At 36.1% G+C, this 13,995-nt stretch overlaps 2 protein-coding genes and 1 pseudogene across 2 annotated transcripts; 2 read left to right on the forward strand and 1 right to left on the reverse strand.

Moving 5' to 3' along the window:
- The first annotated feature begins 336 nt into the window (after nucleotides 1-336).
- LOC130990048 (probable 1-deoxy-D-xylulose-5-phosphate synthase 2, chloroplastic) lies at nucleotides 337-2,601 on the forward strand (annotated as a pseudogene).
- Nucleotides 2,602-7,287: 4,686 nt separating this feature from the next.
- Nucleotides 7,288-10,828, forward strand: LOC130987850 (probable protein S-acyltransferase 7). Its single transcript, XM_057911553.1, has 5 exons — nucleotides 7,288-7,801; nucleotides 8,315-8,497; nucleotides 9,450-9,740; nucleotides 9,991-10,224; nucleotides 10,322-10,828. Exons 1-5 carry the CDS (start codon nucleotides 7,727-7,729, stop codon nucleotides 10,637-10,639), a joined length of 1,101 nt encoding a protein of 366 aa, XP_057767536.1. The 5' UTR covers nucleotides 7,288-7,726; the 3' UTR covers nucleotides 10,640-10,828.
- LOC130987865 (mitochondrial import inner membrane translocase subunit TIM8-like) lies at nucleotides 10,746-13,321 on the reverse strand. The gene is made up of 2 exons (XM_057911571.1): nucleotides 13,054-13,321; nucleotides 10,746-11,127 (listed from the first exon to the last, which is right to left on the reverse strand). The coding sequence occupies exons 1-2, from the start codon at nucleotides 13,099-13,101 to the stop codon at nucleotides 10,945-10,947; spliced, it is 231 nt and encodes a 76-aa protein (XP_057767554.1). The 5' UTR covers nucleotides 13,102-13,321; the 3' UTR covers nucleotides 10,746-10,944.
- Between the last annotated feature and the right edge of the window lie 674 nt (nucleotides 13,322-13,995).

Below are 13,995 nucleotides of genomic sequence, written 5' to 3' on the forward strand. Positions count from 1 at the left end.
AATAAAAGGATATTCAACTTTAAAAAGTATAGGTTACTTATACTCTTAAATAATTTAGTTAAATAAATATTACCGTGCATCGCACGGGAGCAAAACTAGTACTATATAAGATATAGTACTTTTATTTTTATATTCAAAAATGGAGTTTATTGCAAAAAAATCACTCACTCTTTGAAAAGTACAAGCAAAATTTGGGAAGACCGGCGGTTGAGAGGGCTCATTTTCTCAAAGCATTAGGTGACTGTATTATAGTCACTGATGCTTCGGACTTCACTGCACTCAACATAGTTGTAGTGGAGGATCTATTTGAGGGGGTGTTGACTGCGAAATAGACGGATGCTGATGATGTGGGCTCAGGTTCTGCGTGGTTGGTTGGTGAATGAGCAGGTTGATCCTGTGCTTGGTGCACGAGTGAGAGTGCTGACATACACTGAAGCGGAGGATGCTGAGATGATGCATGTGGAGAAGAAGGAGTCTCCTCCAAAGACTAGTTCCAGTGACAGCAGTAGGGATGAGGGGAGTATTCCCAGCGTAAGATAGCTAGTGATGATGAAGGAGCGTATCCCACTGATGATGAGAGAATGTACTGACTTAGTATAGTAATAGCATAGTTATTTGTGATGTTATTTGTGATTTCACTCTTGTTATGTTATTTCACCGGATATATAGAGATAAAGAGATAAAGTTTACTTTTTTTCAATTGTCAACATTCTACAAGTTTAATTTCGTTTGTTTGGTATGAGTGTGAGTTGAAAGGGATGTTCTTACAAAATTCGATCTTGGCAAGAAATCTAATGTCTCTTTCACCCTAAATTTTCAAATGAGCATTTGATTGTTTTATTCTCAGCATTTTAGGAATCTTTTATCATGATGCTTCTTTTATATATTTATAATTTCCATGAGCACACACTGAAGAAAAATATAGGCCTCTTTTCTGGTTTTGTATGGGTTGAGAATGAGGTATCCTTCTTTTTCATCTTCTCTTTTTATGAGTTCGGTGAGGCAACACTCATGGTTATTTTTTAAATATTTTAGTTTTGGTCAAAGCCTACAAAAGAAAAGTCTTACACAAACTGAGTAGCTTGGAGTGTTTACAGTAAAGACTCATAAATCATAATGTTGAGTAATGTTGTGAATATCTATTCTGTTACAAGGATAGGGTAAATCTATCTCTGGTCTTTTATGTTGTACCGTCTTACACTATTATTATTCATATGATTAAACATTTTAGCCATTAACTGAAATTGTTTACCTGACAACACAGCATCTGAAGGGTAAGAAGCGAAAGGGAAGGGGGATCAACAAGCAAAAGTCCTAGTTCTTCTAATGTGACTGCTGGTAAATCAAAAAAGGTGGGGCGTTCTCTTTCTAATTTGCAGAGCTATCTTGATTGGTAACTGTTAATGCAGACCTCCGGTTTGGCCGGTTTTCCCAAGATGGATGAGAGTGTTCATGATGCCTTCAGTGTTGGCCATAGCTCAACAAGCACTTCTGCTGGTCTTGGTATGTGTCAAATTCTTCAACTATTTGGGCTGAATTTGGTGTTTTTTTCATTTGTGCAACTGTTTTTATTAGGTATGGCTGTGGCAAGAGATCTATTACGGAAAGACAAAATAGTGTTGTGTCTGTGATAGGAGATGGAGCAATGACTGCAGGGCAAGCCTATCGAAACAGATTGGGCCACAAGCGCATGAGGTCGCAGCCAAGGTGGATGAGTACGCAAGGGGGATGCTGAGCGCGTCTAGCTCAACCTTCTTTGATGAGCTCGGGTTGTACTACATTGGGCCGGTGGATTGGCACAACATCGATGATTTGGTCACTATTTTTCAGAAGGTTAAGTCGATGCCTGCACCGGGCCGGTCCTCATTCACATTGTGACAGAGAAGGGAAAATGATATCCACCAGCAGAAGCAACAGCTGATAGAATGCATGGTTAGATGATACAAATCTTGAAATAGAACAAGTTGATAAGGAGTTGGTCTGAATTATGTTTGTTTTTTAGGTGTTGTTAAGTTTGATCCTTGCACGGGGAAGCAAAACAAGGCGAAATCGTCTACACTTTCGTATACACAGTATTTTGCACAGTCACTGATCAGAGAAGCTGAATCAGATAGCAAGATTGTGGCGATCCATGCTGCAATGGGAGGTGGAACTAGCCTCAACTATTTCCAGAAGCGATTTCCAGACCGATGTTTTGATGTTGGGATTGCTGAGTAGCACGCCGTTACATTTACAACTGGCTTGGCCACCGAGGGCCTCAAGCCCTTCTGCGCCATCTACTCGTCCTTCCTGCAACGAGGCTACGATCAGGTGAGCAACAACGGACAAGAGGACTATGTTTTTTTTTTTGTTTCTAACAGTTTGTGTGGTAATGTGAAGGTGGTACATGATGTTGATCTACAAAAACTGCCTGTCCGGTTTGCCATGGACCGGGCTGGCCTAGTTGGCGCGGATGGGCCCACTCACTGTGGCTCGTTTGATGTGACCTACATGGCCTGCCTGCCTAACATGGTGGTGATGGCTCCATCGGATGAGGCGGAGCTCATACACATGGTTGCAACGGCTGCAGCCATAGACGACCGCCCCAGCAATAACAAATGAACACCAATTGAAGCCTATGGAAGCTCTCAAACTTCAATGAAACAATGTATACATTACCCAATAGATTAACAATCTGATAACAAATCAGATAAAGAAAGGGGCAGCTTCGTGTGTGCCTGACTCCAGAGAGATATTCAGAGAGAAAAGAGGATAATTATCATCCATGTACTCTAACTCTGATACAAGAGTCCTGCTATATAGCCAAAATGGGCGACAAGCCCGTTGCTACTGCAAGTACCAATAACAGAAAAGAGAGAGAAAACTAGGAGGGGACCAACTATTGAGATCTCTATCTCTAACTCATAACAAAATCCTTGAAACGTGTTGGCAAAGTCTTCTTGCGCGTGGGCTTCCCTTTGTCAGTTGGGCCTTCTTGTTTTGGGCTTGCTTCTCCACCATCACTCTCGTCCACAGCCCTCTCGAGCCCACCTCCATTTGGTCCAGTAGGTGTATCACAATCTCTGTCACATACATTAAGTATGCAAGATTGTGATGATCTCCTATGTGTTATTGTGTATATGAATAAGCGTATCTTCTTTCATTATTTTTCCATTATAGACACACACAAAATAGTAGTCCTGCTTAAAGACAAGAAATAAGAAATTGTTTTATTCAACAAATAATAATAATAATAATAATAATAATAATAATAATAATAATAATAATAATAATAATAATACATCCCACCAAGAAAATATTTTTGCCTGATCTGTTAGAGAATCAACGAGTTGCAGCTTTGATTATTACGATTGCTTCGTCGTTTAAGTTTATACAAATATCTTAGCGAAAGCTATACATGCGATGCGATATTATGTCAAAAATAGAAAGTAATCAACTTTTCTTTTTCCTTTTTGGCTATGTGCACCAACTACATATTCAAACAAAATAGGAGTAGTAAAATATTTATAAATTACTAATAAACTATGAAAGCCAAAGGTAAGGATAAATCCAAATTTCACATAGAGGAAGCAGACTGAAAATGCACATTTTTCTCCTTTCCCTATTAGTAGAAGAATGAAGACTGCCAATTCTCACCCACACTCAAAATATTTGGTTACAGTAATTACAGCTGCAAGTGCAACAGGTCGAAACTATGCTAGCATTACAAAGGATTTACAAAAAATCACGTTAAATATTAATCTAGCATACAAAAAACCTCAACTACAAATACAGATAGGTGTTGATGTGGAAAAAAAAAAGACACTATTTACCGCAGATGTAAATAATGTCCTAAAACATATTGAAATTATCAAACATACTGTGGAGTAAAACCAGGAAAGAATACCATGAAAGATGACATTCAAAAGTTTGTATCATATTTTCAGATGACTAACAAATTCAGCACTCCGTTTGCAGTTTTTCTACCCTTGAAAGCTCTCGCCTTCTTGTTTTTGTGGTGAATTTGCTAACCATTTTGAAAAAATAATAGAAAATGCCCAAAGATAAAAAACAATACGATAAAACTGCCAAAGGGACCTGTTCATCAATACAAGAGAGTCTTGACATTTGTGGTGATTGTGTTGAGAGTAGGACTGCTGCTAGAAATAGGTGAGAACAAACTATGTTTGCTTCCTGCTCCTTTGTATCCCATTCCAGACAAGAAATTCTCCAGCAAGTTGAAATAGGCTACTTCATCCTGTCAAATACATTTTCATAATGAACATCAACCATCCATAACTCACCATAAAATACACTACATACTAATCTAGTTTATGTTTTCAAGATTTAAATGCAGAATCAGTAGCAGTTCAAGCTCAGACCTGGACCACATTATCATCAACTCCAGCATGCAAGACTTATATCTGAAGCCAGCCTTCCATCCCCATCCACTATACTGCTAAGCTGACTCGACGCAACTACAATTCTTGCTCATACACTCTCCCCACGGCCTAAGATCAATATCAACTTCATTCAATTGACAATGTACTTGAGATTGATAGGATGTCTCTCGTGACTAGAGACAAACAGAAATGAAATGGTGGCTTTGTCATTTAATGTACAAATGTAACAGCAAGATGGGAAGAGATGATGGCAACACATTCCTTTGGAGATGCAAACTTTATAGAAGCTCCTGTTTCCTTTTCCAAAGACTTGACGATTCCAATGACACCACCAGCAATTCCACTTCAGATAACTTTCTTCAGGGAAGTTTTATCATCTACGTTATGAAATTTTTCAACGTCTGCTGACGAAGAATGATCAACCCAACAATGCTCAACAGCAGTATCAGACATACACAGACTGCAAGTACTTTTCAGACTAAATCTGAGTGTGAATTTTGTGACGCCCATGAGTGGATATATGGCCAGGAGCTCCTTCACCAAGTAATATTCAAAGTAACAAAGCCGTCTTACCGTAAATAAAAACTTCTGTTTTTCCTACTTTTTTATCTTTTTATTTTTAAAATTTGTTAACACATTCATTAATTACGTTGATATAAATGCATTAATTTCAATTGTATAAATATAAATGCATTTAGTACGTTAATTAAGTCAATTAAAAGTAATTACATTTTCTAAATATAATTAAAATGAGTTACTTAAACTCATATAGAAATGAATTGACTTTTTCCTCAAAAATAAAATAAAATGAATTGACTTAATTTATGTCTTGAAGGTGTTGATTAGAAAAAAAAATTGAGGCTAAAGATATTGAAAGTTATATTTATACTATAAACCAATTATCAATTATAAGATTAGATATAGAAATAAATTGACTTAATTTATGTTTTGAAGTTGTTGATTATAAAAAGATTGAGGCCAAAAATATTCAAAGTTATATATGTACGCCAAATCAATTATCAATTATAGAATTAGATTTGTCAATCAAGCAATTATTGATTCGCCACCTTAAATCACAATATAAATATCTTAAAATCAACAATATTATCACTCTATTTTGTATGTCTCTCAAAATCTTTGCGAAATTCTTAATCCTCTCTGCAAATTTCCCCAGCTGATGAAGGTCTTCCCCGTCGCCGATTATATTTCTTTTGAGACAACATCTTTGACGCCACGACTTATATGCGTCTACTGAAATTGAAGAAGCAAATGCAGAGACAATGAAAACGAATAAAGAGCTGCAAATTTTATGCCTAAACTGCGAAGTAATTTATGTACGTTTTCAAATGTAAAATTTTTATCAAATAATCTATTGTTCATATTTGTTTTATCTATCTGTTAATGTGGAATAAATATATCATACATTGTTGTTCTTCTTATATAATTGTAGTATTTATTGGCACAACTTCATACTTCTTCACAACATCGGCTCTGTTTTTAATGAACAACCTCTACCATATCATAATTAATAATTTTTTACAAATTTAAGATCCATTTCTTTCTCATGCATTAGATGAAATGTTGATTATGTACATAATAAATTAAGGGTATGATAATTTAACTCTTATCACTTGGTTCTGTACCCTATTACATTGTTCATTTCATCATCTCTTCTCATGCATTTTTTATTGTTAAATAAATAAATTTAAAGATTAGGTGATGTTTGACTCGAAATTGAAACTTTTTGCTTCAGGTTCATACGCTTATATTTTATATTTATGTCAGCAACTTAAAGTTTGAAGGTAACTTGGTGTTTCAAGGTAGTGCTTGATATGACTCTCCTAAAATCTATCTCTTTGTGTATTTGTGTGTGATATTTTTTAATATCTTTAAAATCTTGGAATGAAATTAAAATCTCCCATAATCAATCGTGAAATTAAAATCTGTACAAGCAATAATATTATAGTATGAATGCGATGTTGCAATTGGAGGCAATTATATTATATGGAATGAAATTGAGTGCAACAACTTTATTGCTTTTCTTGAATTTGTGTAAGAGACAATATTTTGAAATGTAAGAAATTACATATATAATACGAGAAAATGATTATTATATTGAAACAATTGAACTTACAAACTCAAATTTTGGCCACAAAATGAAAAATCTCAATATTTGGCCATCTTTTATGCGGCATTTCTAATCTACCCTTTTAACCCGGCAGATCCAGCCCAGCTTCCCGTCGGACCCAGACCCAATCTCTCTCGCTGCTCTCTCTCTCTCTCTCTCTCTCTCTCTCTCTCGCTGTGACGTGCTCTCTCTCTCTCGTTGTGACGTGGTAAATAAGATTAATAGATTGATTATGTGAATTTGATGAATGAATTTATTTCCCTAGGATTAGTTGTTTTATCAATTGATTTCTTTACTTGAATTTTATTTGTTGTGTTCTAAGATTAGTTTCAATTAAAACCTTTAATCTTTTACTTTGCCTGAATATTACTAGAGTTTTCTTAGGATTACTTAGAGTAATTCGTTATAATAGTCTATGTGGATACGATACTCTGCTTGTTGTTTTCGTGCTACAATTACACTGTTTAGTTGCAGTTTTGTCGCTAGTAAAAATAGTGATAATACCAGGATGAGATAGATACTAATCTTCCGACGAACTAAAAGACATATGTCGGGAGAAGAGACCAGGATGAGATAAATATTAATCGTCCGACGAACTAAAAGACATATGTCGATGAGTCATGTAGATGTCATTTTATTTTTTAATTGTAAAAAATGACATTAAAATTAAAATTAAACAACTAATAAAATTAATTTATGTAATTAAACTTTTCAAAGTTCAATCAAAAATGAATTTTGGCATTTTTCTATATTAACCCTAGTGTAAAAGATAAGTAAAGAATAAAGCAAGGTTGTGATTGTGAAAGATATAAATAGTAATGTTGGGAAAAAACAAATATAAAAGTGGGGCTGTCGTTTTCTCCGATTCCTCCTCGCCCCCACGCAGCGGCGGGGCCGGAATTTGTCGTCACATCCCGGCGGCTGAAGTCAACGGTTGTGGTCAAATCCCAGCCAGTGGAACTTCAACTCGCTGTCCATGGAAGACTTTCCAAGCCGTGTTCGACTATTCTATTCATAAAATTTGCGGTTCCATTCATTTCTCCCTTCTGACTTATTCGCAGCTCAATTGAATATTCGCAGCCATCATTTTGCACTCCGTTTTCCTCTTCTTAGAGGGATTATATTTGTTTGGAGAGAGAGAGAGAAGAAGAAGAAGATAGGTTGCAGTTTGGTACAACTGAAAAACGAGATTCTTTCGGGGAAGAGAGAGAGAGAGATGAATACGTTGGGCGGCGCCGCCGAGGGCGCGGCGGAGATGGTCCGGAAATACAAGGCGTGGGAGGGCAGTAATGTAAATTCGATCACTTGATGCCTTTTTCTATCTGCTTTTTTTGATTGAATCAGGGTTTTATTTATATACTTTTTGATTATCTTTTGGGTAGAGCATTTGATCTTGCCTTTGGATTAGTCTGAAATAATATGATTAGATTTGAGTTATTGAGGGGTGGAATTTTGATTTGATTTGTTTTGGAATATCTCTGAATCTTGTTTGAGGAATTGGGAAAAGAAAGTTGGAAAGGAATACTAGTTTGTTACTTTATTTTTACCTGAAATATGCTTTTCTTTAGCGATTGGAGTTAGAAATTTTGCCCTTGCTCGAAGGTTGCATGACTGGAATTTCTTCTTATGCATTATTAACTAAGCTTATGGTTTAATGAACTTCCCTTGAAGTGTATGATTATGGATGCATCAGAGTTCTTGTTGGTTCTACCTTCAACAAGTCTGCGCTTTATTTATCTCTCGATAAGGATAACGTTGTAGAGAAGTGTTGTCAATCTTTCTGAAGCTGGTTTTTCTCTTGCAGAAATTCTGTCTTGGGGGAAGGTTCATTTTTGGTCCTGATGTAAGATCGGTATTTCTGACGGTGTTTCTTATAGTTGCTCCTGCTGCTGTTTTCTGCGTATTCGTTGCAAGGAAACTGATGGATGATTTTTCTGGTGATTGGGGGATTGCAGTTTTAGTTGTATTTATTGTTTCGACTGTATATGTAAGTTCCATTTCCCACCCTAAAATCTTACATTTGTCTGGAATGATTCGATTAGTCCACCCACTAACCAGTTATATTTTTTTACACGGTTGTCTAGCGCGACTGCATTGATAAATTGGGAACTCTCTATGGCTGTTGTTTGAGAGTGCTCTAAAAATTATATTCCTCCCGTGTCTCCGGACCCATGGCATCTATCCTCGTGGCATGTCCCTCCTAAAATTTTACTCTTTTCTTGCAATGGCATTAGTAAACCAACTATTTTATCAGGGCCTCAATCCGATTCTGTATTAAGAGCTATTTTTAACATCATTGCATTTGCATGTAAGTGCTCTAATACAAGAAAGTTCATAACTTGCATTTGAGAGGACATTGGGAAATAGTGGTGAAAATTCAAAAACTGTTGAAACTCATTTTTTTCTTGAACTGTCATGTGTTGCTGTTGGAGGGATTCCAGTATAATAAACTGGTTGGAGAAGCTTCCCATGTGACTAAAGAACTGAATTTGGGTGAAGAAGGATGGAAATTATGATCCCTTGGGGAGTGTTCATGTACAGAGGAGTGATGAATTCGCTAGATATCCCATATGAAAATCTTGATACTTTGTTCTAGAAATCTTGTTGTTATGACTGCAAAGTAGGGTTTACTGAAACAGACTTTCATTCAGACGTGACACGAGGTGTGTCACATATAATGGAAAAGAAATGGTGTTTGGATTATGCATGTCATTTAGAAAGTATAAGTGCATTTTGCTTGTGAAATTATGGAAAATATTGGGAAATATGGAGAACATTGGTAAGCTTTTAGAATATTGAAAATATATTTTCTCGAAATATCAGTTCCCGGAAGAAAGTGAAAGCTTGGTTGCAATGTTGAAGTGTGTTCTGTAAGATAATAAGTAGGGTTTTGCATTGAGAGAAGCTAATTTATGTGGCAATGTTATGCGCTATTCCAGGTTTTGGTGCTGCTTCTATTGACTTCTGGAAGGGACCCTGGTATTGTTCCTCGCAATGCTCAACCTCCCGAACCAGAAACTTACGATAATAGTATGGAATTGGGCTCTGGCCAAACGCCTCGCTTGCCTCGTACAAAAGATGTTATAATTAATGGAACTACTGTGAAAGTCAAATACTGCGATACGTGTCTGCTGTACAGGCCTCCACGCTGTTCGCATTGTTCAATATGTGACAACTGTGTGGAACGATTCGACCATCATTGTCCCTGGGTTGGACAATGCATTGGACTGGTAAGTCGTGTTTTTTAATTTTCAGGCACTTTTGTTATATAACATATTCTCAACTTCAGAGGTTTCCATTATATATCTGAAATCATGTTATATAGATGTGTATTCATGGAGTAATATCTCATTTCGTGAAGATTTCTCACCGTTGCTGTTTTATCCTCGTGCACGTCATTCTATCTGAACATATGCACAGAATGGATCAAGAGATACATATTTCACACCGTGTTTAAACAATTCTTGATTTTGGTTGCAGAGGAATTATCGGTTCTTTTACATGTTTGTCTTCTCCACGACGCTTCTTTGCTTGTACGTTCATGGGTTTTGCTGGGTGTACATTAAGAAGATAATGGACAGTGAGAATTCATCCATATGGAAAGCTATGGCCAAAACACCCGCTTCCATCGCTCTCATTGTTTACACTTTCCTTGCACTCTGGTTTGTGGGTGGGCTCTCCATCTTCCATCTCTACCTCATCACTACAAACCAGGTAACTTGCTTGTCGATACTCCCCAACTATTCGTGAGTTTTAGGGGCGATCCTCGTTGATTTTTCAACATGGTTTTCGTTTTTCTTGTTCTCTACAGACGACGTATGAGAATTTCAGATACCAATATAGCAGGCGTGCCAATCCCTACAACAGAGGAATAATTGGAAACTTGATGGATATATTCTGCAGCAGTATTCCTAAATCGAAGAACGACTTCCGGGCCAAGGTGCAGAAGAAGCCTATGATGCCTTCTCACTCAGTGGGTGCTAGTTTCGACAGTACAACCTTGGCGGTTTCCAAGAGGGTGCAAGAAAAGTCGATTTGGGACGAGACGAATGAAAGAGCCCTCGCCATAGGGTCGAACCGGGTAACCCTTTCTAGTAATGGTGATAGTGTAACAGAATATCAGCACTAGTTGTAAGCAAGAACATTGAGCTGAAGAAGATGGCGGCCAGATTTGTGTGTGTGTGTGTGTGCATATGTAGTTTCAATAGAATTCGGTTTTTGCTATTCTCTCTCTTCTGTGTGACATGGCAATTTCATTCACAAGACCTTACAAGAGCATTGCTGTTTATACATTGTATAAAGTAAATAATGATAGTCAGATCACAAACCATACCAGAAAATAATTCCAATTCAGAAACAAGTGCAACTTCATTTTATAGATATTGGATTCAGAAGCATTCATCAAATGCGAAATTAAAACTGGGTTTGCGCTTTTCATTGCTGGAGTCGTCTCATGACGAACATTGCTGTATCCATGTAGCGTTGAGCGCAGTTGGTGAGACAAGTAGATTCACTAGAACTGAAACTGTTTCCGGGAGTACCGGTGATGCATTTGTCCCAGCAGCGAGATGTGAGCTTTCCGATCATTTCGTTCACCACAGCCTTCTGCTTTTCTTGCTGTCGTGATGGAGAATGTAAATCACTCGTTAATCGAGACGTATAAGCAAGAAAAAGCTTTGTGCTGCTGCTTCTGTAAGCACTATAAGCCAAACACCTTCATCATTCCTTAATCTTCACAAATCACATAGGAAAAATTCCAACAGTGAATCCATGAGTTTATTCACATAATGAATATCCATAGATTCTACACTGATATTATGAAAATCTAGAATTAGAAGGTGTTTGGCTGAGCTTATAAGCTCCTTAAAACAACTAATAAGTTGTGTAGAAGCTTATAAGCACTTGAAAAGTGTTTGGTCAAAATAAGCTTCAACATCTTATAAGCTCCACAAAAAAGTAAATTTTCTCAATCCCAACTTATTTTTTCATAATCCTATAAGAAACAATCCTCTTACAAAAATAATCATACTATGGATTGCTATTTCCATCATATATCCTTCAAATTTCATCAATTTTCTCAATTTAACTCGAAATTTCTTCTCTAACTTATAAGCTCAATTATCCAAACATTTTGACAACTTATAAACTCTTGAGACATTACTTCTCATAAACAGCCCCTTAGTTGGAATTTCTGAAAAGGAATCAGCACAGATATATATTTTCCAGTGCTAAAACTAAAGAAGAAATCAAAATGCAAAATCTATACTTTATTGTGATTCTGGATATATGCTCATTATCAATACATTCCCAAGTGCAAACATACATCATATTCTCAACCTAATGTTCCTACTAATACATTTCTATTCATACTCCTACACACTCAAACGGGCACGAGATGGGGGACCGTGGGCCTAAAGTGTTCTGAGTTTTTAGCGATTCTCTACGAAGTGGCGTGTATGCTCTCAAGTCCATAGATACAAGATCCCTAACGTTGTCATTATTTAAATGGTGCCATTTATTTTTGAGTAACTTTATCAACTATTCATCAGGAATCGCAGCAAAGAGCATAGAATAATAAAATTGGTGACAGAATAAAAAGAGGAAAGAGTGGAAGAAGAACAGAAGTGAGAGATTTGGAACTCTACAACCTCTACAGTGTTACATCATAAGCAATATCAGGACAATATAATGAATTTCTTAGTAATAACGAGTGGAAGAACAGAGCATGGTAAAACGATTCCAAATGCATTACGCAATAATCTAGCCACTTGACATTCAATTTTGAAGGGCATTGCATAGAAGTCTCAAAACCTTAGTAACATGCACATACAAACACACACACCAAATCCCTGAAGGGCTGATAAGATTTCAAGGCTTCATGTTTCAATTACTTTGCACAAGCAGCACAAGCATTAAACAGACTCCTATAATCAATCTCACAACTGAAGTGAACATTCTAATTCAATCAAGTTTCAGTTAATTAGTGCAGGTTGAACAAGCATCAAATTGGCTAAACAGCTTGCTATCATTATTAGTATATCGATTTTCTTGATGCAACAAATAAATGAGCTTCTTCGGCTTTGCAATTCATAGGAAAAGTGAAAGGATAAACTGCTTATCTGGCCCCAAAACAAAAACCTTGTATATTTGGTGCTAAAACCTCAAATAGTTAGAGCTAACTAAAATTACTACTCTGAATCCCCAAAACAACCAAATCACAAATATCGTATCGTTTTGCTTGATTGCAACTAGAATGCTGTTAATACAGCTGCATTGCTTCGAAAAGTCTCATCTAATCAAACCAATTTGATCAGGAATGTAAGAAATTGCTCGTACCCCTAAATCATACCCTCATTAATCTCGCTCCACATTACTTCACATAATTTTTTCAAAGCACAACAAAAGGAAACTCTGTCACGAATTCCCATCCCAAAATCAAATCATGAAATTAAAAAAACATCAAACTAATGAGAAAAATACACATGTATGTGCGCATCACCAAAAATGGATCAAAAACACCGAACAATAGCGAGAAATTCTTACTTGAAGAAGCTGCTGCAATTCAGGGTTGTTAAAGGATGAAGGATCCATTGGTAGACCAGAGAATTTCTTGCGATTTAAGAATCTCGCTTAATTCATTAAGATTGAAAGCCTGCTCTAAAAAAATTAAGATTGAAAGCCCTAGTTAAAGATGGGCAGATAAATGGTAAAATTTCATCACATCCAGTATTAAGTTTTCATTTTGCATTCATTTTATTCTTGATCATTTTTTAGTTGTTTGATTCTTTTTTTCTTGTTTGAAGGGTTAGTTGTTTGATTCTTGATATTTTAATTTTTTATAAAATTGGGGATTTTTTAATTAACAACTTAATAATCAATTAATTATATTATGAGTTTATTAGGATTTATAATTAATTTAATTTGATTAGTCCATTAATTCATAATCATAATTCATTAGTTCAAGCAAGATTTAGTACTCAATAAATTTATTAACAAGTACGTCTCAGACTCTCAGTTGGCACAATATTTCTTCTGAATGCACACAATATTTTTAGTTTAAAATTAGAAGCAAATAAAATATGGTAATTTCATGAGAAGATAATGAGGAATCATGGATTTGAAAAAATCTTGTACAATTACGTAGTTCTGAAACACAAAAACTCATATGCAATCGAATTATATCTATCAGTTGATATGAAATTACTGCATCTAAATAGATCAGGATATTTCATATGAATAAGGATCTAGTCTAGGTCCTGTATAATCCGATTGCACGGTGCAATCGATTGCATATGAGGCCACCTCGTTCTAAAATTGTCATAATATTCATATACATAAACATTCATAGCATATAATAGTAGTACAATTAGTGAAATTAGTATCAAAAGAAATTTTATTTATTTTTTGGCTTGAGGGAGTTGGGGAGGGGGAGCAGTGGTGTTTGAATTCGGGACCTCACTGTTCACACACAGAAGGTCGCACCGT

The sequence above is a fragment of the Salvia miltiorrhiza genome, chromosome 6 (assembly GCF_028751815.1).
Source record: "Salvia miltiorrhiza cultivar Shanhuang (shh) chromosome 6, IMPLAD_Smil_shh, whole genome shotgun sequence".
In the NCBI taxonomy this organism is placed as follows: domain Eukaryota; kingdom Viridiplantae; phylum Streptophyta; class Magnoliopsida; order Lamiales; family Lamiaceae; genus Salvia; species Salvia miltiorrhiza.

Excerpts from the sequence above, each read along its gene's own strand:
- LOC130987850 (XM_057911553.1), top strand. The coding sequence starts at position 7,727 with ATGAATACGTTGGGCGGCGCCGCCGAGGGCGCGGCGGAGATGGTCCGG. Across the intron at positions 8,498-9,449 it reads TTATTGTTTCGACTGTATAT|GTTTTGGTGCTGCTTCTATT; the intron begins GTAAGTTCCATT and ends GCGCTATTCCAG. Across the intron at positions 10,225-10,321 it reads ACCTCATCACTACAAACCAG|ACGACGTATGAGAATTTCAG; the intron begins GTAACTTGCTTG and ends TGTTCTCTACAG.
- LOC130987865 (XM_057911571.1), bottom strand. The coding sequence starts at position 13,101 with ATGGATCCTTCATCCTTTAACAACCCTGAATTGCAGCAGCTTCTTCAA. Across the intron at positions 11,128-13,053 it reads AATTGCAGCAGCTTCTTCAA|CAAGAAAAGCAGAAGGCTGT; the intron begins GTAAGAATTTCT and ends CCATCACGACAG.